The 24804-nt window shown below is 34.2% G+C and overlaps 3 protein-coding genes across 3 annotated transcripts; all 3 read right to left on the reverse strand.

The window, feature by feature from the left end:
- Window positions 1-7387: 7387 nt before the first annotated feature.
- On the reverse strand, window positions 7388-14465 carry LOC124404498 (sodium/potassium-transporting ATPase subunit beta-2-like). The gene is made up of 5 exons (XM_046878665.1): window positions 14099-14465; window positions 10982-11242; window positions 9464-9645; window positions 8717-8996; window positions 7388-7697 (listed from the first exon to the last, which is right to left on the reverse strand). Exons 1-5 carry the CDS (start codon window positions 14223-14225, stop codon window positions 7594-7596), a joined length of 954 nt encoding a protein of 317 aa, XP_046734621.1. The 5' UTR covers window positions 14226-14465; the 3' UTR covers window positions 7388-7593.
- A 4279-nt stretch (window positions 14466-18744) lies between these two features.
- On the reverse strand, window positions 18745-19321 carry LOC124404687. Its single transcript, XM_046879019.1, has 2 exons — window positions 19140-19321; window positions 18745-18996 (listed from the first exon to the last, which is right to left on the reverse strand). Exons 1-2 carry the CDS (start codon window positions 19311-19313, stop codon window positions 18745-18747), a joined length of 426 nt encoding a protein of 141 aa, XP_046734975.1. The 5' UTR covers window positions 19314-19321.
- A 710-nt stretch (window positions 19322-20031) lies between these two features.
- On the reverse strand, window positions 20032-24804 carry LOC124404500 (sodium/potassium-transporting ATPase subunit beta-2-like). Its single transcript, XM_046878666.1, has 5 exons — window positions 24468-24804; window positions 23301-23498; window positions 22169-22350; window positions 21425-21704; window positions 20032-20688 (listed from the first exon to the last, which is right to left on the reverse strand). The coding sequence occupies exons 1-5, from the start codon at window positions 24598-24600 to the stop codon at window positions 20594-20596; spliced, it is 888 nt and encodes a 295-aa protein (XP_046734622.1). The 5' UTR covers window positions 24601-24804; the 3' UTR covers window positions 20032-20593.

A 24804-nucleotide genomic window follows, 5' to 3' on the forward strand; every position in this document is an offset into this window, starting at 1 on the left:
AATTTAATTTCGTTGCATTCATCTAACGAATCAACGCTTCTCGATTAAAATTCGAAGTCTTGGGCCTCCGGATATTCGATGCCGCGGGCCCCCGTTCTTCTAAGCACAGCACTGCCTTTATTGACTGTCACTTCTCGCCTTCGTTCGGTCGTTTGCCTCATCGATGTTTCTAAGCCTAGGCTTCTGTTGATATCCTCCTCTCCTTTTACACCTCTCATGTCACATAGTACAGTATGTGGTTACTACTGTTTACATTTTGCTGACTGTGTCAGTATTTCACCAGTTGTTTTTTTCGCAACGGGGAGTCTGGCGAAAATTTTTCGCGTTTGAAATTCGATCGAAATACTCTATAATTTAGTACTTCGTATTCACTTCACTAAAGTTCCAATTCACAGAATTTCTTAGGATTTCTAAAAGAATTCTTAAAGGAAACTTCAGAAATTTTTTTCGCGTATCTAAAAAAAATTCCACTCCAAAATGGATGACACATTTTTGTACAATATTTCTGTTAGTTAAATTTGGTTTTACAATATTCTTAAAGTAATATGTTTTAAACGAAATATTTTCTCGCTATTATTTTGCGTGTTGAATCGCCATATTTTGAATTCATTTACACGCGAAATGGGTGCCTGAATTGAATAGAATCTTTGAAAAAATATATTCCACTTGATTTCACGGAAATTAAGAGACTTTTGACAAACATTTATATCGTTTTCAACCTGAAAAGTTTTCATCATAATCGCAGAACGGGGTGATTGATCGAGTTGAATCCACTACTTAAAATTCGGCCGGTAAAAACGATGAGGATAGACTAACCTCTGAAGTGAAACCAGACTAAAGCAGTTCCAACGGAAGGGAAAGACGCTGTAGACTTCCTCAATTAGATTCTTAGAGATCCTTTTATACAATTCAGACATCTAGATTGCATTTGCGAATGTCGTCGCTGAGTTATGTTTAAAAGTATTATTCGAATCAAAATGCAATTCCTCCTGCTAAAAGTATGAGGTGTTTTTTTTTCAAGTTTTTCTTAATTTCCCAGAATTATGCAATATCTTACATAATTAATGCAGTTATTAAATTTGATAACGGAAAGTGTTACTTTTTCTTTTTCTACAACAATCCCCTAGAAAAATGTATTACAAATAATATTCTTTTGGTCAAGTCTAATTAAGTTTGATTTATTTGAATCTCTGGATTTTTTAATAAAGATAATTTTTCGAGAACCTGTATTCCAAATAGTTTGATTTTTGAATGTAACAGTAAAAGGAAGTATTCGTGATTTTCTTTAGTATCCCCAAAGAAAAAATATACTTCAAATATTATTTTAGTCAAGTCTAATTATTCTCGACATTTCTGACTGTATGGATTCTCTAACGGAAAGAATTTTTCGAGAAGCTTTTTTGCGTCTAAAAACTACGGTATACGCATGATATTAAGGGCTAAGGTCACACGCCTTAAACTTTGTAAATAACACTTGTACGGCCGTGATACTTTAGCAAGATTCATATGATACGATTACACGAGGCCTGCCATTCTGGCATGAGTCACTATGCGACGTTCTTCTGAATTAGCTACATCCTGTCGTCATCTCACGTCACATATTATAGTTTCAGTGTCACGTTTAAAGGGAAGTTAAGCCTGATCGGGCTGAGGATTTCGTAAAATTTATGTAAAGGCAGTTTCATATCAATTTCTTGCACTCTAAAGCAGTTCGTTTTTGTATAATAATTAAAAGACGCGCAGAAATTTGGAAGGTGCCATCTTGCGGGAGAAAATTAATTCCACTCAAAAACAGTCTAGTTTAATCGACGAAATATTTTTGTTACCCGTCTTCTTGCAGATATAAACGTAATCAGACAAAATAAGCGCACAAGGGCTTGCGCAAAATCTTCTTCGCCCGGATATGGGCGAAACTAACCTAAAATGATTGACTGATCCTTCGCCGCCATGTTGTTTATCGCGGGCAAAATTTCCAAAAACGACATGAACGTTTTACATCAACTGTCTATCTGTTGGTTTAATTATAATTAATAAATATTAGACGATGTGATAAAAGAAAAAATATCGTATTTGCAACAGCGTATATTTTTAATTCGAATCACGGAACGGTTAGTAACAAAAATTTACGTCAACGCGTGAGATTCTTTTTTCTTTTTTGTCTAATGCGTAAAAACTTTCAGTAAAATTATAATAATAAATTGTTATAATATGTAATAATATTATAAACATTTCGTGCAAAATACGATCGGATACTTTAATTAAGCCTTGTTTAATCTAATATATTACATCTATTTGGATATATATATATATATTCATTTATGTATGTATATATACACAAATATCATTTACTTTTAAGAACAAATGTATTCCATCCAATGTGTTTTAGCCACTACGTCGTTTGTATTTCACAGTCACAGTATTATGTGAATTTCTATATAATTTATTGTGTGTATATATATATATATATATATACATATACACACACGCAATATATATATATATATATATATATATATCTATGTATATAGTGAACATCTCCATAGATATATACATACGTATACATACATATAGGATGGCCCCTATTTATGGTGTTGAATTTTGTCCATTAAACGTCGCGCCCAAGTCGGGTTCAAATAATTTGAAAAAATCCCCTTAAAACTGCAGCTTTCTATCTTAAATTTTAACTCTGAACAGTCTCTGCAAAAAGCGCGAACCTCGCCATTTGAAATCCATTAATTTTTACTCTGCGTTTGGTATATATTTTGTCACGATACTATTGTTCTGCAAAAAAAAATCTCTCATTGTGAGAAATTAATGTGTATCATCCTACTATTTGGTAAAAAATATAACCATCGTCTATAGGGTATTCCGTATAACCACTGTATATATCTGACACAGAATGCACCATAGACGAAGCTCATATAATCACCAAATATTATTAATTTCTAACACTCAAGAATTTTATTGCAAAATAATAATCCCGTGAGAAAATACATCCCTTCACAAGTAGATTATTTAAAATACCTATTTCAAATGGCAAAGTTCGCGGTTTTCTGCGCGAGGACTTCGAGTTGAGATAGAAAATTAAAGTTTTGGGGAATTTTTTTCAAATTATTTCAAGTCGATTTCGGGGCCAGCTCGGACAAAATTTACCAACAACATGAATAACCAGGACCACCCTAATATACATACATGCTTATATATATATATATGTATATAGTTGTATATTATGGATTTTTCTATGGGAAAACAGTTTTAGAAACCGTATGAAAAAAAACATCATTCGAGTGATTTTTTTTTTTTTTTAGAACAAATTGTACGTGATGTATTAATTGATTATCACTATTTATTATTATTGTTGTTGTTGTTGTTATTATTATTATTAACGCGTTAAAGTATATATATATATATATGTATATACACATAGTGAAAGAATTATTTAAGTGTTCCCGAATCTCGTCGGTGATGGCAAAAAAAAAAAACTTAGTATTAGTATTATTGTTGTTTGTTGTTTGTTGTTGTTGTTGTTGTTGTTGCTGCTGTTGTTGACGTTATTGTTATTGGTATTATTATTTCTGTTAATTTTTGTACAGTCCCTATAAATTTCAACGGTTTATTTGAAGTTATTGTTATTATACTTGTATAACAGCTAGATGTCTAAATCCGCACAATATAGGTATATTTTGTGTATATATATATTGGAATGCGTATTGTATATTAATTACTACAGGTATTAAGTATGTGAATCGTCCTATATAAGTGCATGCAGCTAACGTCAATATGTTAAACATCTAAGGTACGATGGTGTTATGTTTTCAGCTTTTCTTATTGTTAATAAATTTTATCGTATAACGCAAATAATTTATATCCTCTGTTCAAATTCGACATGAAATTTTTATTTTGTCTCTGCCAATTTCATTATTCGAATGGTTGGAATCGAATTAAGATTGATTACATTCTAAGCGTGATCATAAATATGATAATATAAATTAAGTATTATATTATTTTTCTGTTACTGTTGTTGTTGTTACTGTTGTTGTCGTCATAGAATTACTTATCTAGTTATAACTACTTTTAACAGTAGTATATTCTTAATATTAGTATTATTATTATTATTATTATTATTATTATTATTATTATTATTATTATTACTGTTATCGTTAACTTATTATTACCGTGATCATATATCTTGTTAAAATTATTATTTCACTTATTAATAATATTATTGTTATTGTTATTATTATTCTGTTTCCTCACCCCTATATTCTGTATTTTTATTTCACTTCGTCGACCAACAACATTGCAAAGTATACATTAGAAACGGTTTCGTTATACAGTTTCAAATGATAATAATATTTGTCATTTGATCGATTCCAGGTAAAATATACGTAACATAATAATAATATTAATAGTAATAATAACAATAATAATGACAATGATAATAATAATACTAATAATAACAGTAATATTTATTTAATTAAATTAGAAATTTTTTATACTATTATATTATTATTTGTATCGCCGAAAATAATGCAATAAGTTATGTTATATATTTCCTACTTTCTGGAGATAAGTATAAACGGTATAAATAAATAAATAAATGAACAAGGTTACATAAATTAACTTCATAACGTAAGTCAAGTTTGTATAGCATCGATAAAAATAAACATTATCCAAACGATAAAGAGAAATGTAATATAATATAATATAATATAATATAATATATATATATACATATACATATATATATATATAAATATATTATATGTATGTATGTATGTATATAATTTAATAATTTAATGCAATTCGGTAACAATATAAATATATACATGTTATGTGTTGTGTTAACATACATATAATATGCGTTTTTGTATATTTCTTCAGCGCGTGCAGTGATCGTGTTTAATGTACATACATATTATTAGACACACTTTTTCAATTTTTCAATATTGTCGAGTTCTTATTCACGCGCGCTCCAATTATATCTGTGTGTGTGTTTCTGTGTGTGCTGTTTCATGTGTAATATTATACATAATATCAAATGCATACATATATTTATTTAACTCTATCCTCATTTTCATAGTAATGGCAGACGTAATATAAACGTTTATTTTTATCGATTTATACCATTATTATTCGACAAGCATAAGCTTGCGACTCTCTGCAATCTGCACATTATATAACACAATTTTTATATTTTACTACCAAGCTTCCGAAACAATTTCAATATATATATATATTACATATATTATATATATATATTATATATATGTATTATAGTATATATATTATACATATATTTGTTTCTAGATCCTATTTTTTAACCTACCGACTAATTAATCACGATATCGAATTTACAATATTCTAATATCGCATTATTATATTGTAAATTATCATACTTAATTATTATTTTATATTGTATGTAATAATATCTCGCTGCCGTTTAGTATAATTATAATTAATGTATTGTAATATATAGGTGTTACATATATAGGTGACTTTGTCTAATTTGTTTATTTTTTCATATAATTATATTATTATAATATATTTCATCATCATTAATAATAATAATAATAATAATAATAAATAAATAAATAAATAATAATAATAATAATAATAATAGTAATAGTAATAGTAATAACAACAACAATAATAATAATTTAATACTTATTTCTCTTATTATATTATTATTATCATTGAAACAAATTACATTTTTTTTTTTTTTTTCAACTACTCATCATCGAATAACAGGCTGTATTGTTATAATATATAATATATATCATCACTTGTTCCGTAAACTTTTTTCCCCTGCTCCCGAATATCGCTTACTTAGCTTCGGTAAATAGCGAAACTCTGGTTTATTCTTTTTTCCTGATAGTCGGTCTTTCCCCATTTATGCTATTCACATTCATTCGATCTGATCCTCGCACGCTCAAATAGATATTATTATTATTATCCTCTATACGTTACACGACAGTAATGATGACTATAATTTTTAATGTACTTCAATTTTAAGTATGTGTTTAGGTAGCTCTTACACTTTGGTAAGGTTAAGTAAGAGCCGCAATATTTTTTCTCTGAATGTTGATAAAAATTAGTGAAAATTTTCGATTATGCTGATTTTTAGTTTTCTATTGAATAACTTTAAATAAGTAGGTACTCGTGTGTTTAGTCCGCTGCTTATTTAAGGTTCAAGCTTTTGCCACTGGTTATACGTATAATCGCCCACACAGAGAAGAATAATAACAACAACAACAATAATAATAATAATCCATACACGACTTGACTAAAAATCCAGATTCCGAACTTCACAAAGCTTGTGATGCTTTTGTTGTGAATTGAAAATATTTAATGTGTGGATTACTTGAAATTTGAAATTTCAACCCTTTGTTAAATGTTGTAATATTTTTGCAGGTAGTGCAAATCAGTAGTTTTCTATATAATTTTAAACTTTAATTTATTCTCGTATTTTTATCGACCTTTTAAAATTGATTTCTCGCTAAAGCACAGAGGGAATATTTTTTTATCAAATCTATACAACTGACCAAAGAAACTGTAACTTTGGCAAGAAGATATAAATTTGATAAAAACAAATTTCGAGTTCAACGTTGCTCGACGAAAAAATCGTTTTTATTAGGCTTCGATATTAATACGATGATTTATTCCACAGATATGAATTGAACAAAAAACCTTAGAAAATTGCCACTTTTTTTCGTTACGATTTCTTTTTTTCCACTTGCTGTATTAGTAAAGGTAAATTTAACTAAAGAAAAAATTAAAGGCATTTGGAAAATAATCGATTTTCAAAATCTAAACTAATTAAAAGGTAATATTTTCAAGCAGCTTAGCTGCAACTGGTAAAATTTAAAAAAATACTGTGGAATGAACGAAAAAAATTGGCTGAGATCACATAATGGTAGGTTTTTTCCTCTCTCTGGGAATATTTTTACAAATCTTAGTAAATTAAACGTCGAATGGACGATTATTCGAAAGCTTAGCTTGATTAAAATCAATTTTCTTTTGATTATTTATTTTCTCCTAATTTTCCTAGAAGAACGAAATTATGAAAAAATCGTAAAACTTGGGTGATTTTGTCATTTCAAATCTAAGTCATCGAATTCCTTACAAGCCTTATTGAAAATATTGGTATTTTTATTATTATTGCTACGACATTTGTGGTCAAAATCAACTTGATGTTCTCGTTTCTGCGTGGGCGGTCTGTTCTAACGTCTGTTTGTCTATTCAAGTAAATTTATAGACGATACAATATTTCGAGGCAAAGAACAAAAAATCTGCAATAATACAAAAAACATTGATAATACTTTAACCGCGAATAATAATGAGTTAAATATTTGTCCGCACATATTTCTTGCCGTGTTTTTCTCTCCGTTTTATACTAATAATTTTTGGCCAATTTGGAAAATATTGCACGGAATACATTAAGGCTGAATAATGTAAACTGGATATCGGTTACGTCAAAGAAAATGACACGTGGATAGATTTAAACACGGCGGAACGCTTGCCCGATGATCTAGGGCTCGAGGATTTTGCCGGCGGTTGGCAGTGGTCTTTAATTATTTATTAAATCGGAGCTTAATCCACCATCAGCTCGAAGTGTACCGATCCACGTCGTTCAAATCTATCGTGATGGATGTTTTGGGCCCACGCCTTGCACTCGATGTTGATCAGAACGCCACCTGGTGAAAACAATTCACATTCAATAAAATGCGAGATACGGAATTCGCACAGAATTTATTCCAGATGGTGGAAAAGTATTTGCGATAGTTTTCAAACAACAGAAATCTGGCAAATTCGAAGAAGATCTATTTTCTGGCCAAAGTTGCTTTCAGAAACTTTCAGAAATTTCTACAAATTTACTCAGAAAGTGTATTTGCGACATTGCAATATCTCAGTTTTTCTAAAAAATATAGCAAAATATGGCGAATTCACGAGAAAATATTCATATTTATTGATAAAATTTCGAACGAGTATTTCGACACAATTTTTTTCAAATTTCACAATTCTAATATTATTTAAAATATTTGTTCACAGAAATTATTTCCAGATTTCTTCAAGTGCGTTCAGAAGATATTTTGACTGACTTCTGAAAACATATTATTTCTCTTGAAAATCCATCCCAAGTTTGCATAACGCAGTTCTATCAGGAAATATGCAGAAACTCCAAACTGTGAATTCTTCAGATTTGTAATACAAAATGAAGTACTGAAAATAGAAGTTCTGGAATTTCCTCCGAGAAATTGGTTGAATGTTAACCTATAACTCGACTTGCTTGGAAATAGTTAGAAACTTGAAATCTCAGAGTTTAATAAACTTTCACCAAAAAATGAAATACCGACAAAAATCTGACAATACATTTTTTCCAGAAATTTTTGAGAATGTCTTGAGATCCCTCAGACATAATCAAGATAATAATCAAACACAATGTACCTGCTTCCGATAAATTTCTAAAGATCATGAGATATTTTTGAGAATTTTTTTGCAGTGAGGTTCTAGTACAAAATAATTTTGATTCCCCAGAAACTTTGTAAGATCTCCATCGAGTTTTTTTTTAAAGCGATCGAACTACGTAGAAAATAATAACTTGGAGTTTGTAAGCTTTTTCAGACGTCTTGTAAGAGTTTTTGTCACCTGCTTCCAGAATTATGCTGCAAAAGATAGCCTGCAATATATTTCCAAATTTGCACAAATTACTCACGCTTTGGTCCCTCAAACAGCACGGCAACCAGCGGGCTCAGGTAGCCTGGAGTGTTGGTGAAGGGGAAATAATACCCGGGGAATCCTCGCTGTGGGATATACTGTATTGGCCCGATGTTTTCAACATCCGCAGGACTCTCCCCCTCGCACGATACCCAGACAGTGTTGACCGTCTTCCGGTTCTGCGACTGCTCGTTTGCAATATGAGATTTCAGATCGTCCGGCATGTTGCTTGGCAGTTTGCTCGTGTCGTTGTAGATTTGCGGCATCCATCCGAAGATCTGAATTTGTCAAAAATCGTTCGTCATTATCACTGCACTTGAAATTAACCTCTTTCAATTTTTTCCCTTTATACCGCCTAAATAATATATTCGCTTATTCGCGGCTCATGCGAAAAGTTCTTCTGTTCGAATAAACGCGTTTTTATCGTAACATGTGGCTTTGGACTGGACAATCAGCTGATCGGTGCAGCTCAATTTTGCGAATAATCAAGGCACAGAAAAGGTTGCGCTGCAGCTTTTGGACTGTCATTTTACGACTTTGAATCATTACATATCTATCGAAAGATGTGATAAAAAAGTCAAATTTGTAAATAAATTCGAGACACGGTTAGCAAAATATTTATCATAATGTTTCTTTTCGCCAAGTGGCGTCTTCTGAATTACAAAGAGGCTTTGACTACTGATTTCCCCGCACATACGATTCACTGCTCAATACATCGCTAGTGGATTATAATGAATAACCGAACCTTGTTCAACTTGAGGAAAATGCATGGTGCCGATTTCTGATAATTGTAACTATTGTTTTGATTGCAGGATTGCCACGACTCGATGTCTGGGAGGCAGACTTTTCCTGGTAGTGGAGGTTTGTCATAGTCGCAATGCATCCTCGTGTCAGCGACGCCATGTTTCGCTGGAGTTTTCTTGTAATCTGTAATCGCAAGGTCAATCATGTACTAGACGCATGCTGAAATATTGGCAGAAATGTCTGAAAATTACACGCAACGTTATATCGTCTAGATTTACGATAGTTCATTATTATTTTGCACTCGATGATGTTCATGTACGGACCAAATACCATACAGGCATAAAGATAGGTTTCCGCCATATTCTGCAGCCACATCCAAGATACTTCCGCAAATAGAAAAAAGTCCTTCTACGCCTCCTTTTGCGAAGGATCATTCACCGCAAGGCACCGACGGCGAGTCCATGAGCGTAAGTGTTAATCAATACCTGAGTTCACCTGGATCTTACATAAGAGAGTCTCTCCGCGCAAGCGTCGCGTCTTAGTTTGGTGGTGAAATGAGTTCTAGGGATGTCGCATTTGTGATACCTATGATACCGGTCACGCGACGTCATCGAGCGAGAAGCAATTGAATACATGTCCCGTTAATCCACGTAATTGATCATGAGGAAAAAAATTCTTATTCAAGTGTATCAAGGTCGAAGAATATCTTCTCACGTATAAAAATTTTCATTTCAGTATATGAAATCGATAAAAACGCCAAAATATCCGAAATGGGAGTTTTAACAAAGCGTTTTATAGGAGTATCTACTGATGTGTTCATTCATGCATTTCTTTACAAAATGAACATATTTCTAGACGATATAATACGTTGAAAGACAAACGGGATTTTCTACAGTTTGCGATCGTTCAGAGTTCTATAACAAACCATTAGGTTATCGACTTTATCAAAAAGATATGTAAGGTCGAAAACGATTTTTCTGTGACAAAGAGGTTAGGATATTAGGCAGAATTCTGTACGTTCACCGAAATAGTTTCGTCACACATTTAAGTGAATGATCACGTGACATCATTCCATTGTAAACATTATCGCTTTCGTTCTTTATATTTAAAAAATTTCTTTTACACATTGCATTGATTTTAAGGTTAGATATCGCAGAATTATAACGTCAGAATACGTCACGCTGACATCACAGTGAATAACTGTAACGTCTGATAACTTTGTAATTTTCATGTGTTCGAAACGAAAGAAGAAAAGATTCACCGATTAACTTGACTACCATTTACAACACTTGATTATCTTATCGCACGAAGAAAATTACTAAAACTTCGTGGAATAAGATTTTTGCGATTGATATATTTGACTATTACGGTTCTGGCAACAACAGCCAAACACTTCATTGACGCTGAATCTGATTGAAGCTCAATCGCTAAAAAACATCTTTAATTCCCGAAAATCATGAATTCCCGGAAAATCTAAAAATTTATGAGCAACATTTTTTACCCATGTCAGCTCACTTACGAGAAAGGAAAGCATCCAGTTCCTTGGTCCAGTAACCATAGTTTCCCACGTTACTAGCCTTGTACCAAATCAAAGTGCTGTCGACGTTGCTCTCTGGTGGCATCGGCCGAAATCCAAGTCCAGGATTGGTGCCGATTAGCGAGCCTTCCAGTTGCCATTTTGGGACATTCGGGTCCAACGTTTGGTAGAACACGGCCAACATTGCTCCGAAGAATCCGCAGAGAACTGCGTAGAATATCACGTAGAAGAGCAAAATCTTCGCTGTAACATTATTCAAAAATCTTCACAGGTCTGGACAAGCTCGACGACATTTTTGAATGTCGAATGTTCAACGGTTAATTTGAAATTCGAACACTCGAAAATCGAGAATAGCGAAAAAAATAAATTCGAACATTTCGTTCTCCATACAGTACCACGATAAAAATCTAACGCCATTTCGAAATTTTTCACTCATTAACAAAAATTAATGAAAAGACATTATTATTCAGTGATTTAAATTGGTAGCATGAGGTTAGGTTACGTTAAATATGCTGGAGCGTTTCAAACGATTTTGATTTTAAAATCGGAAGTATATCGTAGATCAATATGTATGTGAGACAACAGTGCTGTATGAGTTATAAATCGATATTTATAAACAGAGTCATCTGTTGAAGAAATCAAAAAGTTCCATGATAAACTCAATTTGATAGAACAAAAAAAAAAAAAGAAGAAAAACTAAACTACTACGCGTTGGATCGTTTCTCAATATTATTTGCACGAAGATTTTGCATTCGCAGTTCGATTTGCGAAGGCATATTGCATCACTAAACAGTACAACTGTTACAATTACGAACCGAAAGCTAATTGAACTAAATTGTTATTAACTTGTCTCACGCTGACACCGATGAACTTATCTACATACTTCACGATGTAGTCTTAACAATATGCGACTAATATACATATGTAATACATAATGCAGACAAAATGCTTGAGGACAATTCGCAATATCGCATGTAAATAATCGTCGAGTTTGATTTACAACGCACTGACATGAGTTATCTCCATGTTACTGTCGAATTCATTATTCGTTTTCTAAATTTAGATCTCAAAAAATGCCGTTTTCATTCGTTACGATTTTTTCATCTTTAAAAAAAAATAAAATAGTTATACGATATTGAATAACAAATCGTTTACCGTTTTTTACAAATTTTCAATTTCTTCATCATCGCCGAAGTAACGTGCGTCATAATTAGAAGTTCTATTCTGATCGCATCTATTCTGATTACACGGAAGCTGTCAGCCTCGTTAAATTAACTATATCCAATTAAAACAGGGTTGCTGTTATATTTGGCATACAAAAATATATTGGTGCACATCGATATAGGTCATCGATATCTCATTATCCATACCAAAAACTGTACCAACTTCTACTATGTATAATGTATATAATACAAGTCGATAAATACGAATTCAAATACTGCACGAAAGGAAAATTTAAAGTTATACTCGATTTTATTACACTGTAAATGGAAAGTGATAATTTAAACTAAAGATCACGTAATATTTATTATAATATATATGGAATATACAATATTTTTTAAAGATATTCAAGACTTGTTTAAATAAAATCCGGAGACTACGAACAAACTGTAATTGTAGGATGTACGCGGCTTGGGGATGAACTGTAGTAAGGACATAGGTAGTCTATTGATCCCTGTAAAGTTCGCAGTCAGCGCTCGATGCTGCACAAATGTCCGCATTGTTCCGCCATAAGGAATTAAGGTTATACATGACAGAAATTTCATTTATTTATTTATTTATTTATTTATTTATTATTCCAAATAATTATACTAAGAAATTTTTTCCTACAGTTTAAATGATATAAAATACCCTGCTTACTGGCAATATTTATCCGTTCAATTAGTAAGCGATATTGTTTCAGTCAAAACGAACAAAATACTTCACGCAATAGATTTTCTGGTTATAGTTTTGTAGAAAATTTTTTTCGATTTGAAATAATTAAATAATAAATGTTATGGTCATTATTCAGGGATGCATAATAACTAAAAATAATTTTTCTTTTTCTTTTTCTTTTGGTACAGTAATATCATAACTTCACATGAATGAAATGTCTATTCAGAATGGAATAGAAGATAAATATTAGGATCGATTTTTAATACCAATTTGAAAATGACTAATTCAAATCAATTAATCGTCCAAAATGGCATAAAATTCAAAGTCTCATCAGGTCGAGCATTATATATTTTTCCAATTCTTAGTCATTTCGAGAGACTAAAGATTGTAATTGAACACCTAGAATCGTATTCGCTTGTTCCAGGATACCTATAAATATACCAGCAGAAAATATGGCTTTGCATTCAATAGGAGGGGGGGGGGGGCTTCCGGTAAAGGTATACTTTAACCGAAAATCAATTCCACCCTGTCGACTACGCCTCGAATTTCGGCGCGTTTGGGATCTGATTTACAGTGAATCCCAATAAGCTATGTAATGATTTCCATGGGCGTAAAAACTGCACTATTTTGCGTCCATTTAGTGGAATGTAAAGTCGTTTGATCTTCTGGCAATGATTGAAATTTAACGAATTGGTAATCGAAGTATTGGATAGGAGCAGAAGTGATTGAATGAAGTCCAGAGATGGTGCCGAAACGAAGTCTTAAGCTGGGAGCGGAAGCATCGATTTTTCAAGCGTCCGTAGGGAAAAGCACTCGAGGAAATGGCTGCACTGATACATCCGCATCCTTATTAGGTTCAATTTAAATTTCGAAGTCCGTTTTCGTATGCATAGTGAAAAACGCCCTACATATAGTCAAGCCATCCGATTCGAGTATTGATTCGACGGAAGAACGTCAGTCAATTACGGAAGCTTCGGTGAAAAATCTCGTTTTTGGTTCGTCTCGTGATGAAATGCGATTTCCCCCGTAATCCCAAGTCAATATCGAGTGAAATGAGCTTCGAAAAATTCGCCCTTGAACGACCGTGACGGGTTAACAAAAGTGATTTAGCGACCCGAATGACTGACTAAAAAGACGCGTTTGGAGTGGGAAAAACGGGGAGAATTGGAAACGGGAAATTCCAATTTCAAACCAAAGGACCGGATATGAAAGCTCAAATCTTACCCCAACTGGCGCCAGTACGCCCCATGAATTGGCCCGTCTCGGAATTCCATACAAAGGTCCTGAATCCCTCCCATTTTCCGAGCTGCGGCGGTGGCGAGTAATATTGCTCGACTTTCTTGTCCTCCATCGTCCTGGTCGAGGGCTAACAATTCTCCCGGTCTGGCGGAGAGCCCTGCGGCGGCAACAACGTCGAGTTCGCAAAGAGGGTTGTTCCGGAGTTGGATCCTGCGCTCCCACTGCACGGTTGGCGACCAAAGCGATATTGAGCGACGCGCTTCGGCGTCGCTGGCCTGGTTTGCCCGGTTTCCACCCCTGCTGCGCAAGCTCTCTTGGCCCGTCGGGCTTCTCTCTTCCTCCGACTTCTCTTGCTCTGATGGAACATGCGTTCTTTTCCGCGACCTTCGATCGGCCCTCGCCAGCTGCAGATGCGGCGACGCTAGGAACTAAATTCCGAGGCGGCGATCGAATCTTTGCAGCTCCGTCTCCCATTCCTCCCCGATCGTCATTATCGTTCGGTTATATAACTTAATTAGCTCATTATCGATGGTGCAGTCCACGCCAAAGGACGTTGTAACTTTGTAACCGCTGGTCAAAATAACTGTCGAAATTTTTTTTTCACATTTTTCTAGCCGTATGTATCAGAAATATTACATGATTTCGGCTTATTCTAGAAAAAAATATCGTTTGTTTGTCAAAAAGTGTGATAATTAGTCCGATAATATCTCAAGGATTTCAATAAATTCTAGAGAGTTTCTGATAAGAACTCGGAGTCTTCAAATTCCTGAATATTTCTGACTAATTGTAAGTTTAGTTCGAGGTAAACCTCGAATTCATTGCTGGACAGCAATTAGATTCTTTTCTTTTCAAAATTATCCTAAAAATCCAAGAGCACTCAGTGATTTAGTCTTACTGAATATTTCTCACCAAGTCGAGTCAAGGATAAAAAAAAAACTGGGATAGAGTTTTGAGAAAAACTAGAAATTTTCAGGAAACGATTGATTTTAATTTTTTTTCAAATGCAGTGGAAAGAATCTGAACATATCCGTAAAGTTATATTTTTCAATGAAAATTAAATGCAATCCTTTAGAAATTTACAAATATCACATTGTTTCAATAAATCTCCTGAAGTTTATTTTCTGCTTAGAAATTTTATAATTGATTCAAAATTCTTGGAAATCATTAGAATTTGTCGGCTATTTTTCACAAAAAACTGAAAAACTGTAAAAAATTCACATTATAAGTAAATGCGGAGAAATTTTTGCAAGTTTGAAATATTCAACTTATTTCTGCTATTCTTCAACAATGTTATGTGCCGAGAAGAATAATCAAAAACATTTATCAATCACAAGAATTGTGAACATTTTCTTTCTGAATTAAAATAACGAAAACCTTGGAAGGAAAATCTCTGAAATCCTTAAAAAAAAAATTGTAACAAATTCAGTGAAATTTGTTTGAAATATAAATATAACTATACAATAACAACAACAAAAAGCAAGAAAGATAAGCAGGAATTCTTAGCATTATCTCAATATAATAATTAAAAAAAAAATAGACGCAGAAAACTTGCACACATTCTGACGAGTGTCCGAAGGCCGAGTCGATTGTACGATACAGATTTGATCTGTGCATAGAAGAAGGTTAAATTTAATGTTATTTGATAACTCTCCATCTGTTACGCATACAGTTACTCTTCTTATTTGTTAGGAATCGTTGACGAGTTACGTGACCAAGTTTGGAGAAGGGGGGAGAGGGGGGGGTATCATCTTGCGTAATAATTTTCAGCATTTTTTAACCCCACTTGGAGGGAAAGGATTATTTGAGTCAAGTGATATTCGTTTGATTGAACTAAATGCTATATTCAAATATGGCGAAATCAATACTTATCTACTCAATTCAACAAAACACTTTTCGACGGACGAAATACTTTGCGACAATTTAATGTAGAATTGAATCAAGGCTTCGAATGATCATGTTGACTATCAATTCCTTGCAATAATGTGAACGTACTACCTCAATCTTTTTGTTTTAAAAATATGAAATTGTTGTGTCAAAACAAATTGAACTTGTTTTAATTCATATTTTGTTGAGTCAAGAGTTCAATGTTTGAAACAGGCAATGAAATATGTTGTTTCAAACATCTTTTTGCATTGACTCAACACGTGATTTATTCAAGCGTACAAAACGCATTCTTCGAATGATATCATTTACAATTCTGTTGAATGAAATTTGTTTTGGGGATATACCCGATATCTAATGAGTAAAACCTGAAAACTTATTGTTGTCTTGTAGAAGTATAAACTGAACATGGGTCAATAGTTTTTATTTATTTGTAGTGAATATCAATTTCGATGACTCGGAACTTGTTATAACATAGTCAAATCGGCCTAAAATCACTTGGAACAGTGATTATGCCTTTAAAAAAAGCCGATTCCTAGGGTTTCAGACCCCTAAACGCTTATGGGGCCTTATGAGGCCCAATTTAAGGTAGCAAAAGGCAACAAATATATGGATAAATAAGAGAATTTTTCCTGACTTTGAAATCACTGATAGTTTATTCAAATTTTAAGAACGTAGAAAAGTATATTTGGATTCAATAATCTGTGATCATGGAGCGTATATCAATGATCGACACTGTTTTCATCAATAACAGAAACCACGTGGTCTCGTTCATAAATCGATAAATATATTTTGGATAAATATTGTTGTCTTAATATATTCTTCCGTTAAACGTAAACCGAAATATGTACCATAACATTCGCTATAATTCTTATTATAGTGGACGAGTTTCTAATTAACATTTCAAGGTAAGAACTTGTGATTTCAAATAAAAAATCGTTTCCGACACATGAATAAACGGTAAAAAATGGTCTACGATATACTGAATGTAAAAAAATGTCATAATTACTCTAGAGAATTTGTAGTTATCTACGAAGCCGTCAAGATTCACTTATGATCAGTCGATAATACGGTTTTCATTGGTTTCACACTACTCTACAGGATCAAGTAAGTTACAGGACAGACCTAGACGCTTGAGTATTGTTGAAAAACTGATTTAAAAAATTTGACATAATTCATACATATTTTTTTGCGTAAAAATAAATAAAATATTTTTTTATGGCGATGAGTAGGTCCTTGTTTTTAAACTATCAAGTTTTAAAATTTTCAAAACGCTATAAAAATTTGAATTTTAGCGCCCAAACTTTTTTCTATAAAACCAATTCGTAGGGCTTAGAAAATCCTAAGATTTCAGATCGAATATTTTTATCATGAAAATTGACAGAGATATCGTCTAAAACTGCAAATCACGAAATTGGGCCTCAAAGCCCCCATAAGGGTTAAGAAGAGGCCCAAAACCCGAAGAATCGGCGTATTTTTATGCCGATGGTCAAGGTATAATCGCTTTTCGATATGACTTATACGTCGATTTGACTACCCTGTCCGGCTATGACTTTTATCTACCCGACAAACCGCATTCATAACTATTCTGAAGCTACTTCCATAGCGAGAGAGTTCACCGCCTAGCGACCGTTTATACTACTACTGTGCTGATGTTTACGATGAATATATTCTTTACTTTTTTCGAAGCACGTGATGTTTCTTTCACCTCGTAAGCAAATTGGTAGCACTGATTCAACCAATTACGCCAAATAAGCTCCGGTTAGGTCAACAGAGTATGGCATTCGATCGATGGAATCCTTTTCTTGGCTAAATTCATGGACTTATTTTGTTTGAAGTACCTAATTGTTTTTGTCAACGAATATGTGACTTGGAGCAAAAGTAGATTATCGTTAAATGAAACGATAATCGACTGAATTTCAGAAACAAATCAAAAGGTTTACTCGAATGCATACTTTATTCGATTGCGACAAGAAAGGCTTTTGTTGAATCAAGGAATTCGCTTGGCTAAATTATTTTGACAAACTAACTGAATCGAAATTGTTGATCTGAAGTATTCGGAACAAATGAAGGATACTAGATTGAAATGAATTGACTCCAACAAAATCTATTTTTTTGGATCAAGAATTCCACACGCTGTTCTGATTGTATCTTACGATATAACATTGTATATACTACATGTTACTTTTTATTATTCCGTTATTATTATTTATTTCTGTTTCAAGTTTGTTCATATCTATTATTATTACAGGTAGTTTAAAATGGAATTATTTCACGGGAAAAGAGTCAATTTACTCCAAACTTTTAACGTGCTGAAGATTTAATATTTATGAATTTAATCAAAACACATATTTCGTTTATTCTTTGTGATTATATTGAACTGGTGAAAACTTGGTTTTTTCAAAGACTACCGAGTGTCGGAAAGTAGTCAATTTGCAGCTTATCTTTTCGTTTGCACTTATAAATCTTGAGTAAACATTAGAGCAGGAGCGGAGATATTATATACAACAATAATTTTGGAATGGCCCCTTAAAAAGCTAGAATTGAGGTTGCCGGTTGGAACGGATATTCAGCTTGATAATAATACGAAACGTTATATTTAGCTTTTGTATAACAAGTTGAAATTGTCAATACAGCAACTACGAAGTCGACATGAACAGGTAAATTATTTTAGACTTTTATCAATTTTGCAATAAGCATGTCTGATCAAATCCTTTTCTGGCACTCTATAAAGCCGATAAGGACTGTGATTATCTTGGATATCGATTCTGCATCCCGTTGATTGGCAGTGTTAGGCATGCGTAGCACAAAGTATTTTGATCAGCATAGACAGAAGGTGGAGGCGGAAATATCTGCATCGGTGATGGATCCATGGGCGAGATGGTTGGATATCGTCTGACACTTGAGCTGGCGAGATTGTGGTGGTGATGCAAAATCTGCTGTTGTTGCTGATGTAACGGGATGCATTTTGTGCCAGTGTTACCCTCGCTTCCTCTAACCACCTGTGCAAAAACCTAAGTTTTATCAGAAAATATCGAATCCTTGTATCACGTGGAAATAGATGATCATCTCAGTTCTTAGGACTTGATAATCATCTCAAAAGAAAATTCTAATCGCACGGATTTCCGAGAGGTCCAAAGTTTACCTCGTTCTCAACGTGGTCTAAAACGGGATGTGGAATAGTGTTGGTTGAACTCTCAAATTTCTTGTCGGATGGAAGCAGATTTAAACCGTTGGAAGTTTGACCTTTCACGATACTACGTAGCTGGCCAACGGCATTCGATGGCAACCCCAAGTCTCTTAACTCGTCATCCCCCATTCTTCTTATCTAGGGTTACCAAAACAAGTTGAAGGATAATAGAAAAGTTTGAGTTCACGAATGCAGTCTGATTAACAATCGACTGATTTAGCCAGAATTCAGAACTGCAATATTCGTAATTTTCGGCGTCAACTACACAAACTATGTAGTATTTAATTACTCAACTGTTTTTTAACCTAATGTTTTACCCTGCATGTGGAAAATATTTAAAAAATGTTGCATTTTATTAAAGTTATAACGCACAAATGTTAACTTTATGCTCGTCTGTTGTACTGTACTGAGACAAAGAACCCCGCAATAATATTATGGGAATCTGGTTTCAGTGAAATCGTCTGGATTTTGCAAACATCGTAAATCTTGGCATTCTGAAGAAAAGTCTCCGCGAGCACAACTCTCCTCTATGAACAGTTTCGGCACTAGAGACCACTAGACCTTAAAACGTTCATCCTATTTCCAGTATTCCTTTGTGCAAGGAAAACTACCAAAAACATAATTATTTTTAATAAATAAAACTTAGGCATGTAATCGGACACGGCCACTTCAGTTGTATGGACTCATCTCCTCCTCCAACCTCAATGATTCTACCTGTGGATGACGTCACCTGGTGGGGCCTGGTGCAAATGGGTGTTTTTGGCTCTCCGATGGGAAAATGGAGATTAACGAGTACCGTGTATATACATGTTTATACGCACACATATGTATGTATCGACATATCTGTGAATCCAAAAATGACTTCCATTTCCCTCTATCACGTGAAGTATTTTTGCAAAATACAAGTTGTTTCCATAAAAAAGCATAAATAATGAAAATACCACCATTTCATAAGAATGAATTGAACAATGTTTCTTATAAAATGGAGTGAAAAGTTTCTTCGTGAAATGTACTCAACATTCCGTGTTCATTCCTTTTGCCTATGAAACCTTTTCTTCTTCTCTTCTATACTTCTTCGAACACCTTTTCACTTTCCAATTTCTGTTTCCCTGTTTGTATTTATTCTTGAGTCTCATTCTAAACCTCATTAAATGGAAGTAAGAAATCACTTTTGCATAGAATTTTTACAACCAAGAATAGGATACCAGATTTCCAATTAAACGGGAGTATCACTCTGGATGAAACTACAAACACGAGTTCAAAAAAAAACCCGACGTTTTGGAATTTTTTGATTATTATTATCGGGTACCTACGTGATAGAAAATTACACGTGGATAAATGTAAACATGGCGGAACGCTTGCCCGGCGATCGAGAGCTTGAGGATTTTGATTATTGATTAATTCGGAGCCTAATCCACCATCAGCTCGAAGTTCACCGTTCCAAATCTATCGTGATGGATGTTTTGAGCCCACAGCTTGCACTCGATGTTGATCAGGATACCGCCTGGTAAAAATAATTCACATTGAATGAAATACGGAATATGGAATTCGCATAGAATTCATTCCAATTGTCGGAAAAGTATTTCAGTATAACAATAATCTGGAAGATTCGGTGAAGATCTATTTCCTGACGAAAGTTTGTTTCAAAAACTTGCGGTAATTTCCACAAATTTACTCAGAAGGTGAACTTACGACATCGTAATATCTCAGTTTTTCTCAAAAACATACGACAAAAATATAGCAAAAAATGCAATACTTCTAGGGAGAAAATTTATTTCGACAAATTCACCAACAAAACTTCATTTTTATTGGCAAAATTTCCGACGAGTATTCCCAATTCTATTATTATTTGAAATATTCTTCAACAGAAATGATTTCCAGATTTTTTCAACTGCGCTTAAAAACATTTTAACTGCCTCCTGAAATTTTTTTATTGAAACATTATCAAGATAATCATCAAACACAGTGTACCTGTTTCTGATAAATTTCTACAGATCATGAGATATTTTTGAGAATTTTTTTTGCAGTGAGGTTTTAGTAAAAAATAATTTCGAATTCCCAAAAACTTTGTAAGATCTCCATCGACTCTTTTTTGAAAGCGTTCGAACTACGTACAAAATAATAACTTGGCGTTTGTAAGCTTTTTCAGACGTCTTGTAAGAGTTTTTGTCACCTGCTTCCAGAATTATGCTGCAAAAGATAGTCTGGAATATATTTCCAAAATTGCACAAATTACTCACGCATTGGTCTCTCAAACAGCACGGCAACCAGCGGGCTCAGGTAGCCTGTGGTGTTGGTGAAGGGGAAATAATACCCGGGGAATCCTCGCTGTGGGATATACTGGATTGGCCCGATGTTTTCAACATCCACAGGACTCTTTCCCTCGCACGATACCCAGAGAGTGTTGACCGTCTTCCGGTTCTGCGACTGCACGTTTGTAATGTGAGATTTCAGATCGGCCGGCATGTTGCTTGGCAGTTTGCTCGTGTCGTTGTAGATTTGCGGCATCCATCCGAAGATCTGAATTTGTCAAAAATCGCTCGTCATTATGACTGCAGTTAAAATTAACCTCTTTCAATTTTTTTATTTCATACCGCCTAAATAATTTTTTCGCTTATTCGCGGCTCATACGAAAAGTTCTTCTATTAGAATAAACGCGTTTTTATAGTAACATGTGGCGTCGGACTGGACAATCAACTGATCGGTACAGCTCAATTTTACGAATATCGAGCACAGAAAACGTTGCGCTGCACTTTTGGACTGTCATTTTACGACTTTGACTCATTACATATCTATCGATAGATGTGATAAAAAAGTCAAATTTGTAAACAAATCCGAGATACGGTTAACAAAATACTTATCATAATATTTCTTTCCGCCAAGTGGCGTCTTCTGAATTACAAACAGGCTCTGACTAGTGATTTCCTCGCACATGCGATTCACTGCTCAAGACATTGCTAGTGGATTATAATGAATAACCGAACCTTGTTCAACTTGAGGAAAATGCATGGTGCTGATTTCTGATAATTGTAACTATTGTGTTGACTGCAGGGTTGCCACAACTCGACGTCTGGGAGGCAGACTTTTCCTGGTAGTGGAGGATTGTCGTAATCGCAAAGCACTCTCGTGTCAGCAACGCCATGTGTCATCGATGTCTGCCCGTAATCTGTAATCGCATAGTCAATCCTGTATTAGACTCATGCTGAAATATTGGCAGAAATGTCTGAAAATCACAGGAAACGTTATATCGTCTAGATTTGCAGTAGTTCATTATTATTTTGCACTCGGTAATATTCATGTACGGACCAAATACTATGTATGCGTAAAGATAGGTTTCCGCCATATCCTGGCGTCACTAGCCATAACCTGCGGTCAACCTCTGGATCGTATTCTTTTATCGATTTGAATTATATTAAGTCTCTCGGATCTTATCTGTACCGTTGTTAATTTGCTGTTGTTTCTTTCCTAAATAATTGTGTAATTTGGCTCCATATTGATAACTATTGTTCCCAGTTTACGTTGTGTAAATAATTGCGCATTCTTACGCTTACTGTTACCCTATTTCTTTCGCTTGAAGTGTACGATTTCTTTTAATTCATTTGTTGCCTGAATCTAACCTCTCGAATTTATATCTTTCGTTTGTTCACAACTAAATTAACCCCTACTAGAGGTTTTCTGTGAGAATTCTATGAGCGGGTATGTCTAAGACCTTTTTCGTGAACCTCGAAATATATTGAATATTCTTTCATTATAATCCTGGCAATTCAAAGACTGTCGTTTGACTCGTTTGACCTCCCTCCGCCAAATACTGACGACGAGCTTCCGATTTTTCCGTCCCTTCAGGTATCGTGTACTTTTCTTTAACGTTTTAACTGTTATACCGGATTCTCTATAATTCGTTCTATCGTGATGATACTTTGTACCCGGCGTCCAACAGCAACCGTATTTTCAGCTTTGTAGAGAAATTAATAGTTTCATTTGCCTTTTCGAGTATCTAGTCTCACGTTGGGTTTATTTGTGTCCTTGCTGCCGGCACGATCCCCGGATGAGCTAACGAGTTCCCAGAAAATCTAATAGTTTAAGAACAATACTTTTCGCCCGAGTGAGCTCACTTACGGGAAAGGAAAGCATCCAGTTGTTTGGTCCAATGAAGATAGCTCTGCACGTCACTAGCCTTGTAATAAATCAAGTCGCTGTCTGTTGTCATCGGCTCAATGCCAAGTCCAGGATTCGAGTTTTCCGTTTGGTAGAACACCGTGGCCAACGATGCTCCGAAGAATCCGCACAGGACTGCGCAGCAGAGCAAAATCTTCGCTGCAACAGTATTAAAAAATTTTCACAGGTCTGGACAAGCTCGATGGCACTCTTAAATGTCGAATGTTTAACGGTTAATTTGAAATTCGAACTCTACCGCAGTTGCGAATGAACTACATTCCAAAATTCAGTTTACCGTTCCATTTTGTAAAACCGTATGTATGTTCCGAATATTGTAAAAATATATATGCTTTCAAATTTTTATGGAACAAATTTAAAACTTCAAATTTCGATTCTTTCATTCGATTGATCGAAATTTGAAAATATTCTACGATTCAAAACACTGGGAATGCCAAAACATAAAATCAAACATTCCGTTTTCCACACAGCATCATGAACCAAAATAATGGTTTTTTCAAGAATTTTTTTAATAAGCTTCAACTGTAAATTTCGAAATAGGCTTTGTTAGGCTTAATAAATACACTCTGGAATTACATAAGCAAATTTTTTTTATTGATTGTAATCACTTTTTATACATGAAAATCGTAGTTGAAAACCAGTCTGAAAAAAAGTTAGGTCTGCGGTGTTGATGATTTCTCGGAGACGGTTTTAGATTCAGTATGTTCATGGCCTTGGAATGCATCATACGATTTCTGATATTTGCAAAATTAACAAAATGGCGCCATTTTTTTTTAAATTTGAAACATTGAAACTTTTTGTCGTTTTGTGCAAAAAAAAAAAAAAAAAACAAAAAAAATATACTTAAAATCAGAATTTCAAAAAACCTATGATTCATTCCAAGGACATTAACATACTGAATCTAAAACCGTTCGATATTTTGATTTCAGGTTAACCATCTTCGAGGAATCATCAACACCGCAGACCTACCTTTTTTCAGACTGATTTTCAACTACGATTTTTGTGTAAATCAGTAAAAAAAAATTTTCTCGCGGCAGAGTGGTTTACAAACGGGGTTTGTACGAAGTTTGAATAGAAACGACGGACCAAATGTGAAAGTGCAAATCTCACCCCAACTGGCGCCAGTACGTCCCATGAACTGGCCGGTCTCGGAATTCCGTAAAAAGATTCTGAATCGTTCCCTTTTCCCGAGTTCCGGCGGCGGCGAGTGACATTGTTCGACGTTCATATTCTCCACCGTCATGTTCGAGAGCTATCACTTTTCCGGGTCTTGCGAAAAGCCCTGCAGCGCCAAAAACGTCGAGTTCGCAAAGAGGGTTGTTCCGGTGTTGGATCCGGCGCTTTCACTTGCACGGTTGGCGAACAAATTAAGCGATACTGATCGTGAGCGACGCGCTTCGGCGTGAACTTCGAGCCAGTGATCGAATCTTTGCAGCTCCGTCTCCCA

The sequence above is a fragment of the Diprion similis genome, chromosome 3, assembly GCF_021155765.1.
Source record: "Diprion similis isolate iyDipSimi1 chromosome 3, iyDipSimi1.1, whole genome shotgun sequence".
NCBI lineage: Eukaryota > Metazoa > Arthropoda > Insecta > Hymenoptera > Diprionidae > Diprion > Diprion similis.